This window comes from Dama dama, chromosome 9, assembly GCF_033118175.1.
Source record: "Dama dama isolate Ldn47 chromosome 9, ASM3311817v1, whole genome shotgun sequence".
Taxonomy (NCBI): Eukaryota; Metazoa; Chordata; class Mammalia; order Artiodactyla; family Cervidae; genus Dama; species Dama dama.
Window position 1 is genome coordinate 76,774,890 of NC_083689.1, and position 25,709 is coordinate 76,800,598.

Genomic DNA, 25,709 nt, shown 5'->3' on the forward strand with positions numbered 1-25,709 from the left:
CAAGGACTCTTCATTGGTCGGAGCTTTGACAAACGAACCTTTGACAAACGGAGCTTTGACAAAGTGGAGCTTTGCCGAACGGACCCATGACGCTTTAGAGATAATATTTTTGAGGCATTAACTTTTTCTCCCCGGTTTTCCCTACCCTTTTCTTCTCACAACTCTGCCCCCGTTTCAAAGCTTGGTTCTGCATCATTTGCCTGTCATTTGCCTCGGGGAAGCATCTGGCAGGGCAAACAACAGAGATGTCCTTTCAGAGTCTCATTTTTTCAAAGCCCAGGTAGCCACTAACAGGAAGAGGCCATGGGACCAGACATCAAAGTACATACAGTCCGTGAGAAATGATAACCAACTCCTCCTTCTCCAATCCTCAACCCCCTTTTAAATGCAGACCCTTCGCATTTGTGAGAACAGGGAAAAAAGGAGGGAAAGAGTCCAGGAACGCTTCAAGCTAATTATCTTCCCACTTACCCGGCAGAGGCTCACAAGCAGAAATTAAGTTCATGGCCAGTAAATAAAAAAAATAATATCGCTTCACACACGGGATCTGTGGACTCAGATTTTTAATCACTGCAATCATTCTAGTCTTATTCCTCTTAAGGGTCAACCACATACCTTTTGTTTTAAGCCCCTAAAGAACTACCAACTTTTCTAATTTGTTCACAATTCAAATTCAGGAGATTGGAGGAAGACCAAGAACCTACGTAGCCCAACTCCACTCTTTGATTAAACTTTACAAAAAACAAAATAAGGCAAGGAACCAGTGATTTCCAAAGCGCACATGGGGAAACTTCTAGAAACTTAATAAACCACACCACAGAAAACCCACCACCTCTCCATCTGTAATGAAAAATAGGGGCTTCACTTTTTTGTTAGAACTAGCCACCGTGATTTTACAAAGACAGCAGAACCACTCTACTAAACGGAACAGAATGAAAACTCCCAGTACATTCTGGAACGATATTCTGGCCAATCCTTCTGCCAACAGAGGCCTTACCCGGGCCTGGGTTAGTGAACGCAGCGTTTAACTCCCCCTCTTCAGCGAAGACACTTGGGGAAATCCTCCAATGAGAGACGCTTAGAGGCAGGGGCGTGGTCTCAAGGGGCGGAGAATTTGACTCCGGGGAATAATGAAAAACGTGTGCTGATTGGCCGGACATCTTCCCTCTACGCACCAGCCCTCTTTGGACAGCAGGAGCCATCCATCAAAAGACTTACACCAATTAGCGCGGAAATGCTTCCCACTTCCCCCTCCCATCGCAGCGAGAAAGCCCCGCCCTCCAATATATTACTCGGAAGGCCAGGCGCGGCCCCTTCGGCTCCGAACTGACCCGGAGAAGGGCAGTGTCGTCTCGGCGGCGCTGCAGAGACCCCCACCCAAGACGGCTCCCCCTCCCCGGGCCTGTCCCCTCTTGCCCGCGAGTCCTCTCGCCTCGTAGGCCTCTCGGATCTAATATCGTGGGGTGAGGTGAGAGCAGGCCCGGGGAGGGTGGTTACCGCTGAGGAGCTGCAGTCGCGATCAAGGTGAGCTAGGATTTCGGGGTTGACTGCAGGGTGCAGGTACGGAGCAGAGTTGGGGGCGCGGGGTAGGGTAAGGGGCCGGGGTGGAGGGTTCGTCTCGCGCCCTTTTCCTCGGTTAACTCTAGACCGAGCAACAAGTTCAGGCTAGTCCGAGCCTGGAGGGGCGGGGCCAGATCAGACCTCCCGAGCAGTCTTTTTGTCAAGTTGGCGTGGTCCCAGGCACCAGCCCGGGGGGCCAAAGAGTTGGATCCCTGAAGATTGTGATTCCGCATCTGTCCACCTCTTCCGTCGCTCAACCCTGAAGATGCTCTGCTTCCTGCCTTTTGGTTGTTGGGGGGAGGGACTGTCCATGTATCCTGTGCCTGGGGCATAGTAGGCGTTCATTATTGCCCTAAATTAATGAGACTCCCAGGTTTCTCTTGCGGGATGGATTAGCCTCCTGTCCCACTGCCGGTGCCCTTAACACCTGAGTTTCCTTTCGTAACATCAATAAAAGTTAACAGTTGCTGAGCACTGAGTGCCAAGCACTATGCTGAACTCTAGTTGAATCATCTTGTTTAATCTTAACGGCCATTTAGAGAGGCAGATATTGCCTTGTTTTACAGACTATAAATAAGTTCGTTAATATTGTCCAGGTGTTTATTAGGCACCTATTGTATGTGCTATATACCTGTGCTCCTGAAACTGAAAGTGTTAGTCACTCAGTCGTGTCCAATTCTTTGCGACCCTGTGGACTGTCGCCCGCCAGGCTCGGGTGTTACAGAATTTTCCAGGCAAGACTACTGGAGTGCGTAGCCATTCCCTTCTCCACAGGATCTTCCCAACCCAGGGATCGTACTCGTTTCTCCTGCATAGCAAGCAGATTCTTTACCTTTATTTCACATAAGTCTATGAAATGGGTAATAACCTATTAACAGATTAGGAACTGAGGACTAAGAAAAATTGACTTAACTTGAATAGTTCACATTGTTACTAAGCGGCAGAATACATACTACCATTTCATTTCAAAGTTTGGGCATGAAGATTAGCATTTTTTTTTTTTTTAAAGGCCCTCTAGGAAGTCACAATTTAGGATGGATGTAACCAACTGGTTGGGGAGGGGGAGAATAACACATGGCCCTTGGCAATGACTGAGATTCACTAACAGCACTGAGAAAGGGGAGGCTTGTGTTATAAGACACCTGGTAGGACAGGAAGGGCTGTTCTTTCACTCCTTTCTGGGCTTTGTTCTATATATAGATGATAGAGGTACTGACAACAACTGACTCTCAGAAACTGCTACACCAGCTGAATGCCCTGTTGGAACAGGAGTTGAGATGTCAGCCAAAGGTCTGCGGCTTGAGACTAATTGAATCTGCACATGATAATGGCCTTAGAATGACTGCAAGACTGAGGGACTTTGAAGTAAAAGATCTTCTTAGTCTAACTCAGTTCTTTGGCTTTGACACGGAGACATTTTCTCTAGCTGTGAATTTACTGGACAGATTCCTGTCTAAAATGAAGGTACGTTTAAAGCTACATTACCCTGAGTATTTCATGATTTTGCTTAATGTGTTTTGGAGATGGTATTGCCAGCTTTGGGCTGGTATTCACAACTTGACCATTTTTTTGTGTGTTTTCAGCAAGTAACCAAAATGTTTTGGTAATTCTGTGTACTATAGCATTGATGAATATTCTTCCTTTTAATCAAGAATAATGCATCGGCTATTAGACTTAACTTCTGACATTGAATAATAGTCTAATATCAAATCATTGCAAAGCCTCCCAGTAGGAGAGTTGGCTATTGTTTTTAAAAGTCTTGTTTGATAGTTTGGGTATTTTCACTTATTTACTGTTGTTTTTAAAGAAATATGTTAAAGGCAGAAGGCTAGATTGTGGGTTAAAAATTAGATTTTTTTTTTCCTTTTTGTTGATGCTGTCTACCACCTGGTCAGTAGAGTATATTTCTTGATCTTTATTCGTATATAATAAAGTTCCAACTGGTTTAGCCTTACATTTACCCAGGTCATGCTTATGCTTGGCATTTCCAGCCTAAGTTTACATATAGTAGAGAGTATCTTCTGACGGAGCGGATATACAGTTGTTACCCTGTATTGGATAAGCAGGACATCTGTGTAGCTTTCAGAGTTTAATTATTAAAAATACATCTACTTCTCTGTGTCCATGGTTGTTCGTAGATAATGAGATAATGTGACACTTAAAATGAAACTCATGTTTTATTCAAAGTACCTAACAGAATGCAACATATATGGAAAGAACTCAGTGTTTGTTGAATGGCTCAAGAAACTTATTCAACAGTCTGATTAAACAACTCTTTAAAACAAACAAACAAAAAAAAAACTCTTTTAGACACCATGTGTAGGCACTACCTTTAATTCTAAAAGTGTCACAGGTGAATGACATGGCATCTGTTCCTTAAGTATATTATAATCTTAGTGGGAGTAATGTTTGCACTTATAACTATCATTAGTACAAGGAATAATAAGAAAAGAATTACATTATACTTCAAGAGAGATATAAATATATTGCTGAAGGGTTTCTAAGAAGAGGAGATTCCAAATACTGGTAAAAGCTTTTTAAAGCTTCAGTTGAGCTGAAAGTTAAAGTGGATAGAGGGCTTCCCTGGTGGCTCAGTGGTAAAAAATCCACCTGCCAATGCAGGAGATTTGGGTTCAACCCCTGGTCTGGTAAGATCTCACATGCGGCCAAGCAACTAAGCTCATGTGCCAGAGCTACTGACCCTGTGGTCTAGACCCCAGAAGCCACAACTGCTGAAGCCCACATACCCTGGAGCCCATGCACTGCAACAAGAGAAGCCACCACAATGAGAAACCCACATACCACAGTGAAGAATAGGCCCCATTCTCCACAACTAGAGAGAGCCCACACAGCAAGGAAGACCCAGCATAGCCAAAAAAAAAAAACTTTTTAAATAAACTGGATAGAATTTTGATTGTAGACATTCAGAAAATGATGGATAAATTTAAAAGACTGGTAGTGATTAGAGCTTTACAGGTAGAGTAAACAGTATGTGTCACAGTATTTAAAAACATTTCACAAGTATTGCTACAAAGAAAACAGCCTGGAAAAACACAACATTCTGAAAAGAAATTTTGTGTATAAGCTGTAAGGTATTTCAGTCCTCATATAAGTCTTTGACCAAGTAAATTACTGCTTATCAGTCTTCAGTGATTTAAAAAACCAAAAGAACTAAGAATTGTTACATGCAAAAGCCAAACATTACACTGAAACTTACTCCATTTACTTAAAAATTGGTTCCAAGTGGGTGCATATGGTTAACAGTCTACAGTTGAGGCATCAGTGGATCTTGCTAGGTCCTTCGCCACTGAGAAATTCACCTCACAAATACATTTTTCAAAGTGATGGGTCTGAGTTCTAGATTATACTTTATGTTTTTTTTAATTGAAATAAGGTAGAGATGGATTTATTGTCTTTTTAGGTACAGCCCAAGCACCTTGGGTGTGTTGGACTAAGCTGCTTCTATTTGGCTGTAAAAGCAACAGAAGAGGAAAGGAATGTCCCATTGGCTACTGACTTGATCCGAATCAGTCAGTACAGGTTCACGGTTTCAGACCTGATGAGAATGGAGAAGATTGTACTGGAGAAGGTGTGTTGGAAAGTCAAAGCTACCACTGCCTTTCAGTTTCTGCAACTCTATCATTCACTCCTTCAGGAGGGTGTGCCACATGAAAGGTATGTGAGCTTTGTTTTCAACAAAGGAGATGTAGAAACCAGAATATTATCTGAATGTTATATGAAGTCAGTATCCTGGGAGAATGTCAATCAAGTAAAATGATAGCTAAGCCCCTTGAGTTTCACTTCACTCTCCAGCAGGAGTGAGGAGACATTCAGTCAAAAGTAGCTTCTTGGAGTCTTTGAATTCTTTACGATGGTAAATTTTTTAACATTACATTTTCCATTTATAGACTAGTTAACTTACAGAACCTAATAGGCAAGCATCTAACACTAATTTATGGAAAAAGAAACTTTCAATTCAAAAACAGACTTATTAAAATGAAAAGAAACCTTGGTAGTTGTAGAATAAATTTTTCTTTTATGGCCCAAATTATTTACAATTCATCTATGGTATCCTTAAGAAGTTAAGGTCTCTGAAGGAAGGAAACGTCTTCAAATAATTCATTTTTCTATGATAAGTGTGCATAAACTTCACTTTAAAATTGACTTCATTATTTTTCTAAAAATTTCTTTTGACTCAATGTAAAATTACCTACATAAAATTTCATTTTCTCTTTAAAGGAGGAGTAGCCTTAATTTTGAAAGACTAGAAGCCCAACTTAAGGCATGCTACTGCAGGATCATATTTTCTAAAGCAAAGGTAAATATAAAGATTAAATCTGTTTATATACCTATTTTCATATTCAATATTTACTTTAAAATTTATCTCTTTTAGCCGTCTGTGTTGGCATTGTCTATCATCGCATTGGAGATCCAAGCGCAGAAGTATATAGAGTTAACAGAAGGAGTAGAACGTCTTCAGAAACATTCCAAGGTATGTCAAGGTCATAGCCTAAATCCTATTCACAGCTGTAAAAAAAAACTAAACCACTTGTTCCTAAAGTGAGGTGTCATATGTTTGCTTGAAATTTAAGTAACTTACCGTTAAATTTTTTTGACAAGGAAAGACATGTTAATAAGATTGTAATTATTTCTATAATGAAAACTACAGGACTGTTAACATTTTTTTTTAATTTACGTACAGATCAGTGGCAGAGATTTGACTTTCTGGCAAGAGCTTGTATCCAAGTGTTTAGCTGAATATTCATCGAACAAGTGTTCCAAACCAAATGTTCAGAAGTTGAAATGGATTGTTTCTGGGCGGACTGCACGGCAACTGAGGCATAGTTACTACAGAATAACCCACCTTCCAACAATTCCGGAAATGGGCCCTTAATTGGTAAATTTGGTTCGTAGTTAATCCTCCACATTATAGAAAATTTTCTAATGCTATATAATTTTCTTCTACAATTCAAGAATATAAATCTGAATTATTTTCAAAATAAACAAAATGGAGTTGGAATAGGAAAGGGGAAAATGACTTCACTGATCTAGTCAGCTATTATTTGAGGGCATTTACTACATTCGTGGAGCAGGAAATGGCAATCCACCCCAGTCTTCTTGCCAGGAAAATCCCATGGACATAGCCTGGTGGGCTACAGTCCATGGGGTCACAAAGAGTTTGACCCAAATTAGTGACTGAGCACACTACATTCAAGGTATCAATACAACATCCCAAGAGTAAGGAATTATCTAAACTTTGATATATATGTTAGCTGTTTCATTAAATTATCAGCTTACAAAGCCACATCCTCCTTAATAATGTAAACTTTAAAAGTAGCACTAAAACAGTGTTTTGTTTTTTTCTAATTGCACATCATTTTGCTATATGTAGACTCAAGCTTTAGTTCATTTAAAGTTACACAAGCCTGAGTAAATGAACAGGACCAAAATTTTGAACCATACATTGAACTAATTTGAGACTATTAGCTTATTAGGAAAGTCAGTATGAACTCGGGTGTTATACTTAAAGAAAAATAAGTTAGCACAGGTGGTTTCTACACTGGGTCTTTGGAAACTGCCAGGGTGTCTCAGCACTGTCGTTGTGTATCATTGCTATAAGAGTTGAACAGTGGCAAGTATTTACATGCATAAAAAATGTAAACCTCCTCAGGAATATATGATAGACTTTCTTACCATCTAAGTTTAACTCATGGTGGTGATTTAACTTTCTTCCTACTCAAAACTAAGTGTGAGCATAGAATACATCTACATAAGACATGATTATGAATCTTAGATATTTTAACAGGTAGCAAAATTTGTGTTTGGCAGACTTCTGATAACTTGATTTTTTGTTTGTTAAATAGGATGATTACAGCAACAAAAAACTTCTGAAGCCTTTCTCCACAATCCTGAGCTGTGGATTCCATAATATTATAACGGATTTAAGCTGTGAAGCCTCAAAACATCACAACTAGATTAGCATTGGTGTTCTCAGATTTGGGAAAACTGCCTAATTAACATTACCCTATAGTGGAATTACTCAAATTTGAATTCACCTGTGAAACATACAAATCAAAGTAACAGTATAAATGTGAAATGCAAATGACAAGCCTGGAAAGGTAAACTGTGAATCTTCATTTCTAACATTGATCCAAGTTTCTATATTGGGTCAATATATTGTACTTAGGTGGTGTTTAAAAAAGGTAACCTACTTAAATTTAAACTTTAAATTATGAGGTTTACATCAAAAACACCATTTCACAAATGCACTTTTTAAGGCACAATAAGGGTCACTATTCTAGGCAGTGAGAATAGTTAGTTTCTTGGCACCTATGATGCAAGTAATTATTAACCCAGAGATGTGGACCTTACTGCTACATAGAAATCACATTTAAATTTGAGGGCATTTATGTAAAGCAAAACTACCAACCTGTTAATTTTGGCATGTTATCTTTAATATTTTTCTAGAAAACAGGTGATAGTTGTAGCCATGATTTTAAAAGTTTTATACAAAATTTACTGCCTCAGTCTAGTCCCATCAAGAAAGTTAGTTTTTACTGTACTAGCAACTCAAAACAAATTAGTGTCACTCGGAAAACTTTTTGATTTAACACTCCATCAGTTTTTACTGAGGACTGTTTTTATAAAACTTGGTTCTAACTTAGAATTTTGCTTAAAAGGAAGAGAATATACTTACATTAATTGCCCCTACTGTGTGCCAAAAGGAAGTATTAAGAAAGGTAAGTAGGCATCTTCATAATTATAAGGTTGCCGAGGTGCAGTGTTCAGAGATCTACAGGGTTAAAGTGTTGCAGAGAGTTACTCAATGCAGTGTGTAACCTGAATCCATCCAAGATGGCTGTACCCAATTTTGACATCATTTTATGGTTACAGAGGCATTAGAAAATGAACCAAAGAACCACAGTGTATCTTATACTTTGGTAAACCATGTTTTATGGATAACTTTACAGTTTTCCCAAAATACTGATAAATTTCAATATTTTGAATACATCAGTGTTAATTTTGAGTTGCCAGAGGTAACCTAACCAACTCCCATTATGTTTTGGTACTAAGGGATATACCTTTCAATAAAGTTACTGAAATGCATTCCCTTGCCAGGTGGTTTTCTATTCGTTTCTCTGCAATTAACTATTTTGGCAACGTGATAATAGCACCACAATAAAAAGCTGTCTCCACTCACTTTATTTAAATTTAGCACTAAAGTAAGATGCGTGGTGTGCTTCCCTGGTGGCTAACTGGTGAAGAATCCTTCTGCCAATGCAGGAGACATAGGTTTGATCCCTGGTCTGGGAATATCCTCTAGAGAAGGAAATGGCAACCTGGGAAATTGTATTCTTGCCTGGGAAATCCCATGGACAAAGGAGCCTGGTGGACTATAGTCCGTGGGGTCACAAAGAATCAGACATAACCTAGAGACTGAACATGCATGGTAAGATGCATGATAAGGAAAAAAAAAATTATGATAGTATAGCTATTACCTAATTGACACTTTGCTTTCTAGTGGTTTTTTAAAGATAAACACAAGATGATGACAAATATGCTTAATATGCATTAAAAACTTGCTTATGCATTGTTGGTCACTTTTATTATGTAGGTTCCATTGTATGGGTGTGCTAAGTCACTTCAGTCATGTCTGACTCTTTGTGACCCTATGGACTATAACCCGCCAGCCTCCTCTGTCCATGAAATTCTTCAGGCAAGAACACTGGAGTGGGTTTCCGTGCCTTCCTCCAGGGCATCTTCCCAACCTAGGGATCGAATCCATATCATAATCTATGTCTCCTGCATTGGCAGGTGGGTTCTTGACCACCATCACCACCTGGACTACCCCATCACTGTTAGGACTGTCCTTAATACTAAATCACCCTCAGATTCAGCCCATCTGTAGTTCTGTGTGACCCTCTTACCTAATTAAACAGGATTCCAACAGGTGGTTGGTAATGACAGGCAACCACTAAGTGTTGTATTAGTCTGGTCAGACAGCTTGTTAATTATTAATATATGATTTTGAACTGTTCATGTAACTAACAAACTAGAAAGTAGATACTGTAAGGAATTACTGAATAAAGAAAAACTTAGAAGGTTCCTTTCGTATTTGACTCAGGTTAGATATATTGAATAATCCCTGCTTTTGTAAGTGCTGTTTTTTAAAACAGGCACTTTAACCTTCTATGTATTTTTAATTAATGTGGCATACTTTTTAAAAACTAGATATTTCTGATCTAACGTTTGTGGTTAGCAGTGATAGTTTTTACTGTCAGGTACTGTTGTCAGATATGAATCATTTCATGTTATTCTCCAAACTGAATGAGATTATCCCATTTACAAATAAACCAGAACAACAGAGCAGGTAAGAGATAAGCCCAAGGTCACATACCTGTACTTAGATGTGAGATTCAAATCCAGGCAATTGTGACACAGGCTATGTTCCTAAACACTGCACATTACTTCCCAAAATAGATTAAATGGACTTATGTGAAATTGTATCAAAGTTAAAAGGAATAAAGGATGTTACAGTGATAAAAGAATCAATTCACCAAGATATGAGTCTTAAATACGTATGCACCTAACATCAGAGCTTAAAAATACAAGAAGTACTAAAAACTGACAGCAGTGAAAAGGTCATATGGACAAAGCTTCAGCTGCAGACTTAAAAGATTCCACTCAGTAATGTACAGCACTAGAAAATCAACAAGGATGTAGAAGGACTGAAAAATACCAACAACCATGTGGATCTACTTTATATAAAATTCATCCCAAAATAGCAGAATAAGCATTCTTTTCAAGTGAACGTAGCATAGTCACCAAGAGAGACTATATCCTGGGTCATAAACAAACTAAGAACTGAACTAAAATCATACAAAATGTGTTCCCTGACCATAAAACTAGAAAACAAACAGTTAACGGGACAATCTCCAAACACTTGGACGTTAAATAAGAAACATCTATGAAAAATCCATGCCTGTAAGTGAAAGTCTAAAAAGAGAATGTATTTTGAACTTACTGAATGAAAATATCAAAATATATGGAATGCAGCTAAAGCAGTGCTTAGTAATCATGGTATCAATCACTTTTGTTAAAAAAAGTTTTCAAAACCAGTAAATTTCTATTTTAAGAAACTAGAAAAAGGGCAAAATAAACCCAAAGCAAGCAGAAGGAAGAAAGTCTGAAGAAGGATGTGTAAAACAAACAAAAAAATCTATGAAACTGAAACAATAGGGCTAATCAAAATAAAAAAAATTGGGACTTGAAAAGAGCAGGAGATAAACTTCTAGCAAGACTGACAAATTTTAGGAATGAAAAGGATACCACTACAGACTCGAAAGACATTAAAAGGAAACTATATTTTTTAATACCACAAATAACTGCACAGAGAATTAGATGAATCAATTCCTTGAAAGGCATGAACTATGAAAACTAAATTGTTATATAACCTGAGTAAATTCTACTATTTTAAAAAACTGAGTCCATTGTTTAAAATCTTACTGGCAAATCCCAAATCATTTAAGGAAAATATAACGCAAATTCTATAAATCTCTCCCAGAAAGGAGAATCACTTCCCAATTCATTTTATAAGACCAGCAATAACTTGATACCAAACCAAGATAAAGATAGTACATTTTTTTAAAATTTTATAAGCTATTGACCAATATCCCAAATGAATACCTCAACAATATCCCTTCCCAAAAAAATCTCAACAAATGAGTCCAAATATATAAAACAACAATACAACATGACCAGGTTTGATGGAAGGGAGATAAGCTGGTCAAAATTAGAAAATCAAAATAATCCACCATACTGAGAGTCTAAAGGAAAAAAATAAGAGGATCAACTGATACAGAAAAAAGCATTTGAGAAAATTCCAGTACACTCATGAGAAAAATCTGCTAACAAAGAATTAATAGATGAGAATTTCCTCAACTGGATAAAGGTCATCAATGAAAGCATACAGTTAGCATAATACTTAATGTTAAAATGCTTTCAAAACTAACATATAGAACAAGACAGGATGGCCATTTCCACCACCTCTTTTTTTCTAGCAAGTGCAATGAAGCAAGAAAAGGAAACAAAAGACCTACAAACTAGAGCAGACAAAAACTTTCCTATTTGTGGTTTATGCAAAAATTTCCAGGGAGACAACTATCAAAGTCACAGGATCAAAAAGTTTCAAAAAGAAATAACTTACAACATCTCCAGAAAATGAACACTTGGGAATAAATATAAGATGTAAAGGTTCCATAAGCGGAAAACCATAAAATGTTGATGATCTAAATCAGAGGGGCTAAATGAAGAGATGCCTCATGTTCATGGATCAGAAGACATGCTATCCCAGTGGAAATTTCAGGACTTTTTATTGTAGACAGACTCACTGATTCTAAACTTTACATGAAAAAGCAAAGAAACAACACAGCCAAACCAATTCTGAAAAAGTTGAAGGAATCGTGCTACCCAGTTTTAAGACTTAATTTAAAGCTACCATTGTCAAGGCAGTGTTGTATTGGTGAAGGGAAAGACATAGATCCATGGAATAGAACAGAGACCAAAAACAGACCCATATAAATAGCAATTGATTTTTGTGAAAAGTGCAAAAACAATTTAATGAACACCTTTTTGACAAATGATTTTGAAACAACTGGACATCTATATGCTAAAAAATGAAACCACCTATATTTCACAGCTTCTCCAAAAAAAAAAAAAAAGGTCACAGATCTCAATGTAAAAGATAAAAATATAAAACTTTTAGAAGAAAATCCTCATAACCTGGGATTTCAAAATTCTTAGACATGACACCAGAAGCATGATGAATTAGACTACATCAAAACAGAGCATTCAGGCTTCAAAAGGCACTGTTGAGAAAGTGAAAATCATACAAAAAGAAAATACATGCAAATCATGTATGATAAAGGACTTGTCTCCAGAATATATATAAGAACTCTTACACTTCAATATTAAAGAGGCAGATAACCCATTAAAAATGGGCAAAGGATCTGAATAAACTTTTTTTTTCAAGGAAGATACACAAATGGTCAATAAGTACAAGATAAGATGTTCAACATAATTAGCCATCAGAGAAATGCAAATGAAAACCACAGTGTGATACCACTCCACATTCACTAGGATGGCCAAGATCAAAAAATCACATAACAAGTATTAGCAAAGATGTGGAAAAACTGAAATTCATACTGCTGGTGGGAATGTAAAATGGTGTAGCTTTGGAAAACAATCAAGCATGATTGCGGAGAAGGCAATGGCACCCCACTCCAGTACTCTTGCCTGGAAAATCCCATGGACAGAGGAGCCTGGTAGGCTGCAGTCCATGGGGTCGCTGAGAGCAACTTCACTTTCACTTTTCACTTTCATGCATTGGAGAAGGAAATGGCAACCCACTCCAGTGTTCTTGCTGGAGAATCCCAGGGATGGGGGAGCCTGGTGGGCTGCCGTCTATGGGGTCACACAGAGTCAGACAGGACTGAAGCGATGTAGCAGCAGCAGCAAGCATGATTGGAAAACAAACAATCCTCCTCAAATGATTAGATGTAAAGTTTTTTAAAAACTTGAGATTACACTCCTCTGTAAGGAAATATAGTTGTACATAAAAATTTGTAGTTGAATTTTTACAGCATAACTATTCATAGTAGCCAGATGTCCATCAACTGACAAATGGATAAATATGTGGTAATCATACAATGGAATATCATCCAGCCAGACAAAAAGAATGAAGCTCTGGCATTCTAGAACATGGGTGAACTTCTAAAACCTTATGTAGGTTAAAGAAACCAGAAACAAAAGACCACATTATGACTCCATGTATATGAAGTATCCGTTAACAGAGAAATCGGAGGTGAAAAATAACTAGTGATTGCTTGAGAGGGTTGGGTATGTGTGGAGGGTGATAGTTAAGAAAATACAGGTTTCAGGGATTTCCCTGGTAGACCTGGGTTCAATCCCAGGCAGGGAACGAAGATCTCACATGCCACAGGGCAACTAAGCACCACAATGTAAGACTCAGCACAGCCAAAATAAAATTATGAGAGAAAAAAGTATGGGTTTGGTTTTTTTGAGGTGATGAAAATCAAAGTTGACTGTGGTGATAGTTGAATATATGACTATACTAAAAACCACTGAGAAATTATATACTTTATATGAATAAAGTATATGGGATGTGAATTATCTCTCAAAGCTATCTTTTAAAAAGGATTACCTATTATTCTATTTCAATGAAATTCTTGAAAAATATAGAGGCAGAGACTAAAATCAGTGGACTCCAGCATCAGATGGAGGACATGGCAACCCACTCCAGTACTCCTGCCTGGAAAATCCCATGGATGGAGGAGCCTGGTACGCTACAGTCCATGGGCTTGCGAAGAGTCGTACACGACTGAGTGACTTCACTTTCACTTTTCACTTTCATGCATTGCAGAAGGAAATGGCAACCCACTCCAGTGTTCTTGCCTGGAGAATCCCAGGGATGGGGGAGCCTGGTGGGCTGCCGTCTATGGGGTCACACAGAGTCGGATACAACTGATGCACGACTTAGCAGCAGCAGCCAGGGTTTGAGGCTAGGAGTAGGGTGTGACTATAAACAGAACATGAAAGAGATTTTGTAGTGATTGAACTGTTCAGTTTCCTCATTTTGGAGGTGTTCACACATACATCTATGTAAGTTAAAATTCACAAAACTACAAACAAGTTAATTTTAGTTATGTTTATTCAAAATATAAAAAAAAAGTTTTAATGTCAAAAAGATAAACCAATTAAAAGAAACAAGTCTCTTCCCCATTCATCCTTTAAGTTATTGGGCAGAATGAACACCGCAGGTATCTTGTCAAGGGGTGTGCCTGGGCTGCAGTGGACAAGGTGGGCATCAGAAAGCAAGCAGGTGAGACGGGTACCTCTGCTGAGCACAGGGTGGGGGAGACTGAGCGACTGAGAAAGGCATTCACACGGGAAGATGACCGAGAATGGGGGACCAAATACATTAAGGGTAACAAGAATCAGGTATCTCACTATACAATGGGAGAGAGCAAAAGGAACCCCATGGAATCAGAAATCAAACTAAGTGTGAACTCATGGATTTCAACATATATGTAGACATAAATGTATATATGTAAACATATGCATAATACACACACAAACAGCAACTTCTCACTGACAGATCCTGGTTTCTAAACACCATTCTTCACTAGAGAACCAGGACTCCTCGGAAAAATGGCTGATTCTTGGCCAAGGGTAGGGAAAGCACAAGCAGCCTGGAATATCTTATGCCAGAGAACCAGAAATTGCTCAAATAATAATGGGAACATGTCAAAAGGACATAACAGCCATCTACAAGGAATTTCCACTGGCCAAATCTAGAAAAATCTTGAGGGTCAAAGTAAGGCAAATAATAGATTTTTGCCCAATGAACAAAGTGGAAATAATGAGTGTGTATTATATGACATAAATTGAAAGCTTGACGAAAAACAAGGTAGTACTTGGAAACTACATCACACAACATTTAGTCATAAGCATGAAAGAATGGCTTTGTAGTGAGAAGATGGACAGAAACCACTTCATCCATGATCTAAGTACAGCTGTCCCTCAGCTTCCACAGTTATTAGTGCCAGCAATCCCCTCAGACATCAAAATCCACAGATGCTCAATAATATGACATAATGTTTGCATATAACCTGCATATAATCTACCCACATCCTCCCCGATACTGTAAATCACCTCTAGAGTTATAATACCTAATAAAATACAATGTAAATAGTTGTAAACACAACATAAATGCTATGTAACTAGTTTCCTGTTGCAAGGCAAATTCAAGTTTTGCTATTTGGAAGCTTCTGCACTTCTTTTTTCTTTTTCTATCCTTGGTTGATTGAATCTGAGAATTTGAAAACCACCAATATGGCAGGCCAACAGTAAACACTATCAGAAAAAGGGCAAACTGTAACCAGTAACTTGTGATAGGATGCAGTAAGAACACAGTATCACTTCTGCAACAGTCTGTCAAAGATTCATAACCTGATTCTCATCGTGTAGAAATATCAGACAAAACACACCATAATAGATGTTGTACAAAACTAGCCTGTGATCTTCGAAAGTGTCATGGCTATAAAAGTCAAGGTTAGTATGAAGACTTTTTACAGTCTAAAGCATACTAAAGACCCATGATAGCAAAAGGCGGGGAATCGGGAATTCCCTGGCAGTCCAGTGGTTAGGATTCATTACTTTCACTACTGGAAGCCTGGGTTCAATCCCTAGTCAGGGAACTAAGATCCCACAAGTGGTGCAGTACAACCAAAAAAATAAAAGCAAGGCGTGATTCTGACTGGATCCTTTTGCTACAAAGAACATTACTGCGACAATAAGCAAACTTGAATAGAATAAACGTCCAGAATTAGGTGGTCATAATGTGTCAGTGCTAACTTCCTGATTTTAATGGTTGTATTTGAAGCTATGTAGGAGCGTGTCCTTTGAAGGAAATACACACTAAAGTACTCAGAGGTGATGGGGCATCATGTTATCAACTTACACACAAACCTGAGGAATCAGGAAGAAAACAATTCTGTGTGCTTTACTTGTAACTTCTCTATACATTTGAGACTATTCAAAATACTTAAAATTAGAAGGATACAAAAAGGATGAAAGAAAATTTCAAGACAATTCTTACCTATATGCCTGGATCAATGAAGATCAAAATGATGTCACTGAGTTATACTCATTGACTGTGTTTCTTATCACTAACAAAGGATTCACCAATAACCAAATTTGCTTCAGTGTTTCTCTTTTGCATTAGTCTATTCTTATTGATATGTTTTTAGTGACTTTTCAATTTCTTGACATAAAGGCATCTCTTAAAGAATAATATACTAATTCAGAAATTTTCAGTAACTCTTAAAATTAACTTACTCAGAATATATTCATGAAGTATTTTTTCCTTTCTGAAAATTTTTTTCAGTAATACAATTTTCTTGTGTGAACTGGTACACTTAGACAAAGGGTTACATGATTCCTATTTAGAAGAATTTATTGAACATTATTCCTGCATCACAGTTATTGAAAGAAAAACTTAATTTTCCCTGAAGGCACCCTGTCATTTTACATGATCTATACCCTAAAACTTTTTGTATTAAAAATACAGGCTAAATATGAAATTAGTAAAGTGCAGCATATAAAATGTCATGCTGAGCAAAAACAAGTCCAAAAGAAAAGTTACCATGTATCAATAGAATAGTTCCCACAGTATTTAAGATGTTTCCTATGTAAATCATATTTGAATGCAATTTTTAGAACCATATTTAACTGTATTTTGCAATTTGTTAACTAGGCATCCACATTTTTCTTCCACCACATAATCTGTTCCTGTTATTAAGTTGGCAATATCTGCTAGGATCCACAAAATGCAGCAAGAAGATCACAGTTATTTCTCAAGATTCGAGAAATCTGGTCCACCTTTAGTGTAGTTTCCTGAGATTTCTGCTCCACTGAAGTCAAAACCAGGATTCTAAAAGACATGAAAAAAAAAAGAAAATTCAGATTAAATTAAAAGGAAAAATATAAATAAGCCAAAAAGAAAATGGTAAAAAGATATAAACTGGCAACTGACAAAAAAGGAAATATATTAACAAATGGTCAATAAACATGAAAAGATATCAAATCTCACTGTAATCGCCAAAATGGAACCTAAAACTATGAGATATTTTTTCAATTTTCATATTTACAAATATTTAGAAGATTAGTATGCATGTTATAATGTTCACAAGTGTATGGGCAAACATTCTTTACCATCAGTGTGTAAACAGATTTTAATAATTAGCATTTTTTGAGAGCTTACTATAGGCCAAGCAGGGTTCTAAGAGGTGTGTATATATATACATTAAAATATTCAATTCTCATAACAGTCTTAAAGAGTAAGTACTACCTCTGGCTTCAGTCATTTTAGAGGCATTTCATTTATTCAACAAACATATATTAAGTTGCTACTGTTTAGAAGACACCATGAAAGGCATGCAGAATTTAAGAGTGAACGAAATAGACAAAGATCTCCGTTCTGGTGGACATTGTAACAGGAGGACAAATAATAAACCCTAAGCTACCTGGTGCAGGGGCCAGCACACTTTTTTGTAAAGAGCCAAGTAGTAAATGTCAATACTTTAAGCATAGACGGCCATATAGTCTTGGTCATGGCCAAGATTTAATTCTGCTGCTATATAAAAGACACTACACAAACAAATGAGCACAGCTGTGTTCGGGTAAAACATTCCTTCAAAAGCAGGCAGTGGGCTGGATTTGACTGCTGGCTATAGTTTGTCAGCCCCATGATGCAGTGTATTGCAAGTCGGTAAGTGTTATAGAAAAGAAAAAAGACGTAGGGTAAAGTAAGGAAAATCAGGAAATAAGAATATTTAAATAGGATCATCAAAGTATGCTTCATTGAGAAATTACTGGAAAACAGTGAAGAAATCAGGTAAACTTTGGAAGAAGAGCACTGCAGTCAAAAGGACAGAAAAGGAATGGTCAGGCATGTTTGATAAAAGGCAAAAATGCCAGCATGGCTAGAGCAGAATGAATGAGGGGGCAGCAGTAAGACAGGAGATCAGAGACGTCATGGAGGTCCAGATCAGTCTGGGCCTTGCAAAGGACTTTGTTTTTCACTTGAGTGAAAGAGTTCTGAGAAGTAATACTGTCTGATTTGCATTTTAAAAGGACTGCTCTAGTTGTTATTTCCAGAAGACTGCAGCTTGGTAAGGGTAGAAGTAAAAAGAACAATTAAAAGGTCATTAAGGAGCACTTGCCTGGTGGTACAATGGATAAAAATCTGCCTGCCAAAGCAGGGTTCACAAGTTCAATCCCTGGTCCAGGAAGATTCCACATGCCAAGGAGCAGTTGATGCCATGTTCTAGAGCCAGGAAACCGCAGCTACTGAGCCCATGGGCCACAACTACTGAAGCCTACACACTCTAGGGCCTGCGAGTCACAACTAATGAGGTCCTGTGCTGCAACAACTGAAGCCCGTGCATCTAGAGCCTGAGCTCTGCAACAAGAGAAGCCACCACAATGAGAAGCTAGAGCAACGCAACTAGAGAGTAGCCCCTGCTTTCTGAAACTAAAGAAAGCTCGTGTGCAGCAATGAAGACCCAGTTCAAGCTAAAAAAAAACAGGATCGGGGGAAGGTCGTTAGACTAACCTAAGCAAGACTTTAGTGGTGGTCCAGGTGAGAGTGGTAGTAGAATGGTGGTGATGAGGACTCAAATTCTAAACATATCTAGAAGGCCGTGACAGTAAGGTTTCCGGACAAGCAGGGTGTGACAGAAAGAGAGGAATGGAGGATGATTTCCCATTTCTTCCATCTGAACAACCAGTTTCCATCAGGTGAGATGAGAAGGCCAGAGGTGCAACAAATGTGGGAGGGAAATTAGGGGGTTCACTTGGATATACTGAGTTGGATGTGTCTATTAAACAGCCAAGATGTTACGTAAACAGCTGGATACGCAGTTCCGACATTCTGTAAAAAGTCTAGGCTAGAGACATACATTTGGGAATCATCATCATTTATATAGAAATTATCTATCAAAACTTTAACAGTGCTTTGATGCAATAATTCTTCTAGATAGCTATCTTAAAGGAAAATCTGAGTATTTTCAGAGATGAAAGCACAAACTTTGTTTGAAATAGACACAGAAATCTAAATCTCATCAAAGAGGAATGGCTAAGTAAAAACAATACACTCAAGCTAGGAAACACTCTAAAGCAATTAAAAGGAACAAATTTTATCCACATGTACTAGTAGGGAAAGAGACCTAAGACATTATTAAATGAAAAAGCAACATGACGATACATACTGTGTGATCCTCCACTTATGTTAAAAAAACAAAACTATAAATTCAATGTATTGAGATGAGAATGAGACAGAGATACAGAATGGGAGATACTAAAGGGCCTTTCACTTTTTTACACGATATGTGTACTGAGAGAATTTTTATCAGTTTATTCATGAACTACTGATGCAAACTAAATAAATTTAAACTTAGATATCACAGTGATGCAGATAAATTCCTCTGGGGCAGCAGGGGTGGGATGGTGAAGGTTAAATCCCTATATAGAAAGGCCAGTCAGTTTTCTAACCATTAAACTGAAAAGATTTGTTTGAAAAATGTTAGCAATTTTTTAAAATGACGTTTGAGTTTTGATTTCAAGTAATAATCATTCCATGAGTTTAAGATGTTTAACTACACATATTCATCAATCGATCTGACTTACTTCTTTCTGGAATCTCTCTAATGTAAGTTTTCTCTGCATTTGGTCTTGCACCCAAGGGTCAGCTGCATAATCAGATTCTAGAAGAGAAGTCCAACAGTTTGCTGCATCTCTCTTTGTCTTTGTAAGAACAATACGGACCATTTTTCTATCCTCTAAACAAAAAAACAAAAATCACAAAGAAATCAAAGTTCATCATTAATTTATATTTTCAGAAACCTAATTAGGAAATGTTGACATACAATTGTTTTCAATACATTCCTTCTACTATAGCTTACAAAGTTGCAAATCTACAGCAGGGGGAAACATACTAATTTCCAAGACAAAATTAACTTTTAAAGAGATTCTAAGAAATGTAATAGATTACCCTTACCCAGAGTCCATGTCCCTTCATCGGCTATTGTAGAGTCAAAGAGTTTGCCCTGAAAAATAAACATATGAGTTACTAAAAATAAAGAAATTCCATTAATTTTCATAAAGTTTTCATGATTTAAGACTTCCCTTATTTCCTATCTAATCTACATATAATTACTTAATTTGTTTAGAGTAGGCACAACAAATTTTCTACCATTTCAACACATTGATAGGTGGCCAACCCTAAGTTCCTGCCTAGCTAGTGAAACAGAACCTAGTTTACGCTATGGACTATATACTACAGTAAAGAACACAGAGTGCTCTACAAAAAGATCAGGGTTCTTTAATTTTTAGAAGATAAAGAAATACTACTGATTGGTCAAATGTGATGTTAACATCTGAAGTGTGGTAACTTTACCAATTATAATAAACTACAAAAAGAGCTCTCCTGCAGATATTAAGGAAAAATGATATCTTAATATAAACTTAAAAAAAAAAAAAACTGGTTCAATCTCTTTGTAAGGCAGTTTAGCATTAAAAGAAAAACAAAAGTTAAAGCACACACATCCGTATATACGTGTGATGTCAGATGAGTTGTAACTGATTTTTCAGAAACTCTTGTTTTAAGAAAGAACTAAGTAAAATGTAAGTTTAAAAGGGACTGCACCTGCTCAAATCCAATTTGATTTGTTGCTACTTACCAAATTTTAGCTTTAGGAAATGAAATTAACATGTCACATTAAAAAAAGAAAACAGTCTTTTCATATGTCAACAAGGGGGAGATTGGGGAGTGAATACTACTTGTATAGATGTATCTAAAATCCTAGAGACAGAGTTATTGCCAAATTCCCTAGGTTACTGCAATTACTAAAGTAAATTTGAAATGTAATTTGAAATCACCATTCAGTAAGTTATGAATAGCACAACTATTCAGAAAGGTCACCAAGAGCCAAGCTGACATAAATCAGTGTCTTTCACATAAATCTTCCTTTTCTGAGACACTCAAAACACTTTCATATTAAGATAATAACAGCAACATGTAGTGCAAGCTTATTACATATTCCTTATTACCTACTCCAAGCTCTTCATTCATAGATACCATGCTACGTTTAAAACAATCCTACGAGAAAGGTACTATAATTATCCCACTTTGGGGATGAAGGCTTAGACAATGAATAATCTCTTGCCCAAGGTTACAAAACTGGGAAAACGGCAAAGCCAGGTATACTCCTAAGCAGTCTCCTTTCACCATCACACAACACTGCCATCAAATATCTTGGGCTTCTAATCTGAGAAAGAAATCTAACTTCAAGTTAATTGAATTTAACTATAAATTTTAACAAGGAAGAAAGGGGTCCCAGACCCAAAGGGTACTGATGAGAATAAAAGGGATATCCATTACTTTCTTCACAACTTCTTGACCACCGGCTTAAACACCACAAACTTACAGAATTTTTCCAATTTTAGATGAGAAAATAAATCAATGGACATCACCTCCGAATCCTCAACCCAACATCTTTATTTTCGTTTTTCATTTCCTATAACCTCCTATATATTTATTGATTTAATTATGCCTCCCTGAGTAAGGGTACAGAATCTGGCTCGTTCACCGCGGTCCTCCCAGCACCAAGATCAGTGCCTGGAGGTACGGATAAAAATATTTGTTTTCCTTCAACGATCTAGTTAGGCAGTTCTCAGTGAAGACCCGCAGAGGAGTTTCATTTGGCTTGCAAACAAAGCAAGGTAAACGGGCTACTCATTCCAACCTCAAACAACGAACGGCCCTGAGGTCAGAGGCTCCGACCAGACCAAAATCAGGGCCATCTTATTCATCCTTCGGCCAGCCAGAGAGGCCGAACAGCCTTCCAGCAATCTTTCCACGGAAACCATGAACTTGAGGGCTCGGAAATTTGGGGAGGCCGGGAAGAAACTGAGCACAAGCCCCGACCTAGCCGCTACCTTGAGGATCTCGCGGCCACCCACGGCCAGCGCCACATGCCGGCTCTGCAGGCCGCACTGGATATCCTGGGCGCGAGTGCCTGGCGGCACCTGAACTTCAATGAACACCTCCTCCAAGGTCTGGTACCACTGGCCCCACGGCGTTCCGCACGGAACCACCCCACTGCGCTCCTCAAACGGGGCTGACATATCCAGTCGCCTCCCGGCCGCGGTGGCACCGAGCAAGCCGAGTTCACGCCCGGAATCCCCGCCTCCGGCCACACCCCGGCTGTCTCCGCTCGGGTCACTGCACATGCGCAGAAATGTAACCTGCGGTCTCCGCTTATCTGCGCGTTTCCCTTTCAGTTGGCCATTGAGGACGCTGGCAGGACCCAGGTTTAAGGAACTGAAATCCAGAAAAGTTCGCATCCAAGGAACGATGGAAGAGGGTGGACCCAGAGAAGTTAGAATTCACTACACTGCCACCAATATGACGTCAAAAGCGACGGAAAACTCTCTAGTGCGAACTGCGCTTGCGCAAACGCGGCTAGTGCGTAGTTACAATTGAGTAACGCCGGTACTGATTGGGCCAGTGAGGAAAGAGCGGACAGTAGTAGCCTCCTATTGGATGGTGGCCTAAACAGGTCACGTAATTGAACGCAGCGAGAGCCGAGGAGCATGCGCTTTGGCCTTTGGCGTTCCGATTGGCTGACGTCGATGGGCGGGGGTTAAGCGGGGCGATTTGAATTTGAAGCCAACAGGCCTAAACAACTCGCAGGATAGTAGCCGCAGACCAGTAGAGACCTTCGGTTTTGTGGAGCTGGTCGTCAGCATGTCCTTCCCTAAGGCGCCCCTGAAACGATTCAATGACCCTTCTGGTGCGTACGGGGAAAAGTGCTGGGGGACAAGATATGCTCTCACGCCCCTTGTCCTTCTTGGGTTCCCTTCATCAAATAGGAGGCGATTTTTACGGCTGGGATGGGGCTCATTAAATTGATCCATTTTCCTGAAACACATGCTAAGCTTTTACTCCTAGCCAAGCACTATTCAGGTTGAGCATATAACAGTGAGCGAAGCAAAGTCTCAGCTCCGTGGAGTTTAATTTAGTTGGAGAATGCAGCCAATATACAATTAGTGCTGTGGAGAAGCTAAAGCCAAGGTAAGGGGATAGGAATTAGGAAGCATTGGTAGCTGTTGATCAAGTCCGTAGTCTTCACTTGTATGTATGTGTGTGTATATACACATACATATATTTTACTGTTGCTTTTGGTGTGGACTTGTGAATTTCTTTTGAATGTCCCATTCAGGCGTAAAAGAAGAAAGATTGGTAAAGGCAGTTTATAGGTATAAAATTATGGCAGTAGCACTTACTGAAAACACTATAGATGAAGTAAAGGGAGCAATTCCCCCAAATCCGTAATATTCATTATTTTATCCATAAAAGAATGGAGACTTATATTTGCTCACTGTTATACAACCGAACTGGCAGAACAGGGGCCTGAAACCAGGCCTGTATGAATCCATCCTGTGTTCCTGAGCAGTTAGGGATGCTAACTGTATTCAGGGACTGTGCTAAGGTCTTCCCTACTGGGTCTGGTTTATTCTTTCCAACAGCCAGGTGAGGCAAGAAGAATTGTTTTCATTTTACAGATGAGGAAACTAAGGGGGGTTCTAACTACTGAGCAGCCTGCAAGTGACAGGGCTTAACATCACAGCTTGTGATTTATCCATTATAATGTATACTTTTTAAGTCTTTCATTACATCTTAATTTCTGTCAGCTAACATACAAACTGAAATGAGCATCACTCTGCTCACAAAGGAAGGCCAGTGAAGAATTGGATCAACACAAGCTTATTTTCTAACTAAAGACTTAAGGACCATATAATTTCTCAGACATTCAAAGAACTACTCTAAGTTCTGTCATTGTGTCCTTTTGGGAGATTTGTTTATTTTGTAATAGATTGAACTGGTTTTGACCATTACATAAAACTTCAGGCTTACAGCTTTATTAATTATAAGTGACCATTTATTTGATGCTTAGTGTGTGTATGAGGCACTGTAGTGATTTCTTATGTTACTGCAGTAATCCAAACAACCAAAGTGTGAGGTAGATACTATTTTTTTATCCCTGTTTCATGAATGAAGAACAGTCTCAAATAGAAATAGCTTTCCAAGGGTCTTAAAGTTAGACTGGAAAAGGAGAGAGTATGATGTTCCTATCCATCATCTTCTCCCTTTGACTATAAAGTACCTGGCCCATACTATTGTCTATTGATTGGCAGACAAATCTGGATTTGAACCCTAATCTAGCTGATTATTATACGAAACTCTTTTCCCAGTCCTACATCCCCAGTGACTTTCTGTTTTTTCTGCCACACTACCAAACTCTACCCTGACCTAAATACTGAGGGTAGGGACGTGATTGAGACTCTCCCTAACTTCAAGCAGTTTTGTCTAAGGTGGGAGATGGATAAGTACATTAGTATAGGCCATTACAAAACTGCGGGAAGTTCTGCGATAGGAATAGTACATGCAAGCTGCTATGGAATGGAGAGTTCTAGCTTGATGTGGGCATTTGGAGAAAATGTAAGAGGTGACATCCAGACTGAGATCTAAAGTAATTGAGCCAGATCTCAAGTCAGCTTTGCATAAGTACATGGAAATTCCTTTGATTTGAGACTCTAGTTACATGAGGTTATACAGCATAAATTGCTGGAACATAGAAATACAGTCTCGTGTAGTTTGTACCTTGGGTAACATGGCTTTATAGATTTTCTGATGTATTGATATTAGACACAGATGGATCATCACTAAATCTTTATTCCAAGCTAAATCTTCAGGGCTAGACATTTTTAGTAGCATCATTTCTGAAATCTCAGTGACTCTCTTTGAGTAGATTTGATTCCAAGTATTTTATTTCTTAATTCAGTTCTTACTAATAGCTGTGTTGCTTGTTCTGACATGTTCATTTCAAGACTGGACATGCCCATCCCAAGATTATCTTTGTTGTTTTGCTAAGTTGTCTGTGTTCCCTTGACCCAGCTGAAATAAAGATCATTTGGGAAGATTACGATACTGTTCTTCACAGACAGGCCTACTTTATAATATCAGATGTGCTAATTTTACATTTAAAACAAAGCATTTTTTAAAAAATGTATTAGAGTATAATTGATTTACAATGTTGTGTTAGTCTCTGGTGTACAGCATAGAGATTCAATTATACATACATTCATAGGTTTTCAGATTCTTTTCCTACATAGATTATTACAGAATATTGAGTAGAGTTTCCTGTGCTATATAGTAGGTCTTTGTTGGGTATCTGTTTTACATGTAGTAGTATGTGTATGTTAATCCCAAACTTCTAATTTATCGCTCCTTTCCACGTTTCCCCTTTGGTACATGTTTGTTTTTGAAATCTGTTTCTGTTTTGTGAATATGTTAAGTTTATGTCATTTTTTTAATCAGAAAAGAAGAAATTTATTAATGGTATTTTTACATTTCTGTTACTTTTTTAAAAATTACTTTTTTAAATTGAAGTATAGTTGATTTACAATATTGTGTTAGTTTTACATGTACAGAAAAGTGACTC

At 38.2% G+C, this 25,709-nt stretch overlaps 3 protein-coding genes across 7 annotated transcripts in view; 2 read left to right on the forward strand and 1 right to left on the reverse strand.

Annotated features, from left to right (window-relative positions):
• The first annotated feature begins 1,291 nt into the window (after positions 1-1,291).
• Positions 1,292-8,667, forward strand: CCNG1 (cyclin G1). 2 transcript variants are annotated; one of them, XM_061151894.1, is made up of 7 exons: positions 1,292-1,524; positions 2,761-3,024; positions 4,982-5,235; positions 5,800-5,878; positions 5,954-6,052; positions 6,263-6,466; positions 7,425-8,667. In XM_061151894.1, the coding sequence occupies exons 2-6, from the start codon at positions 2,761-2,763 to the stop codon at positions 6,452-6,454; spliced, it is 888 nt and encodes a 295-aa protein (XP_061007877.1). In that variant the 5' UTR covers positions 1,292-1,524; the 3' UTR covers positions 6,455-6,466; positions 7,425-8,667. The 2 variants fall into 2 exon arrangements, with proteins under 2 accessions (XP_061007877.1, XP_061007875.1); XM_061151892.1 differs by having other exon boundaries at positions 6,263-6,457.
• A 5,605-nt stretch (positions 8,668-14,272) lies between these two features.
• NUDCD2 (NudC domain containing 2) lies at positions 14,273-22,629 on the reverse strand. Its single transcript, XM_061151895.1, has 4 exons — positions 22,141-22,629; positions 20,201-20,249; positions 19,831-19,982; positions 14,273-17,074 (listed from the first exon to the last, which is right to left on the reverse strand). The coding sequence occupies exons 1-4, from the start codon at positions 22,546-22,548 to the stop codon at positions 16,991-16,993; spliced, it is 693 nt and encodes a 230-aa protein (XP_061007878.1). The 5' UTR covers positions 22,549-22,629; the 3' UTR covers positions 14,273-16,990.
• Positions 22,630-22,862: 233 nt separating this feature from the next.
• Positions 22,863-25,709, forward strand: part of HMMR (hyaluronan mediated motility receptor) — a 37,897-nt gene continuing 35,050 nt past the window's right edge. For all 4 annotated transcript variants that reach the window (XM_061151896.1, XM_061151898.1, XM_061151897.1 and 1 more), the window contains exon 1: positions 22,863-22,997. In XM_061151896.1, coding sequence (XP_061007879.1) covers positions 22,952-22,997 — 46 coding nt within the window. In that variant the 5' untranslated portion in view covers positions 22,863-22,951. The remainder of the gene's footprint in view (positions 22,998-25,709) is intronic.

Bases quoted from the DNA above. Each gene is read 5' to 3' on its own strand.
- NUDCD2 (XM_061151895.1), bottom strand. From the start codon at position 22,548: ATGCGAACTTTTCTGGATTTCAGTTCCTTAAACCTGGGTCCTGCCAGC. The intron at 20,250-22,140 runs GTAGCGGCTAGG...TTTATTTTTCAG, and splicing joins GTGGCCGCGAGATCCTCAAG to GGCAAACTCTTTGACTCTAC. The intron at 17,075-19,830 runs GTAAGTCAGATC...CATGTCTTTTAG, and splicing joins TAGAGAGATTCCAGAAAGAA to AATCCTGGTTTTGACTTCAG.
- CCNG1 (XM_061151894.1), top strand. From the start codon at position 2,761: ATGATAGAGGTACTGACAACAACTGACTCTCAGAAACTGCTACACCAG. The intron at 3,025-4,981 runs GTACGTTTAAAG...TTGTCTTTTTAG, and splicing joins GATTCCTGTCTAAAATGAAG to GTACAGCCCAAGCACCTTGG. The intron at 5,236-5,799 runs GTATGTGAGCTT...TTCTCTTTAAAG, and splicing joins GAGGGTGTGCCACATGAAAG to GAGGAGTAGCCTTAATTTTG.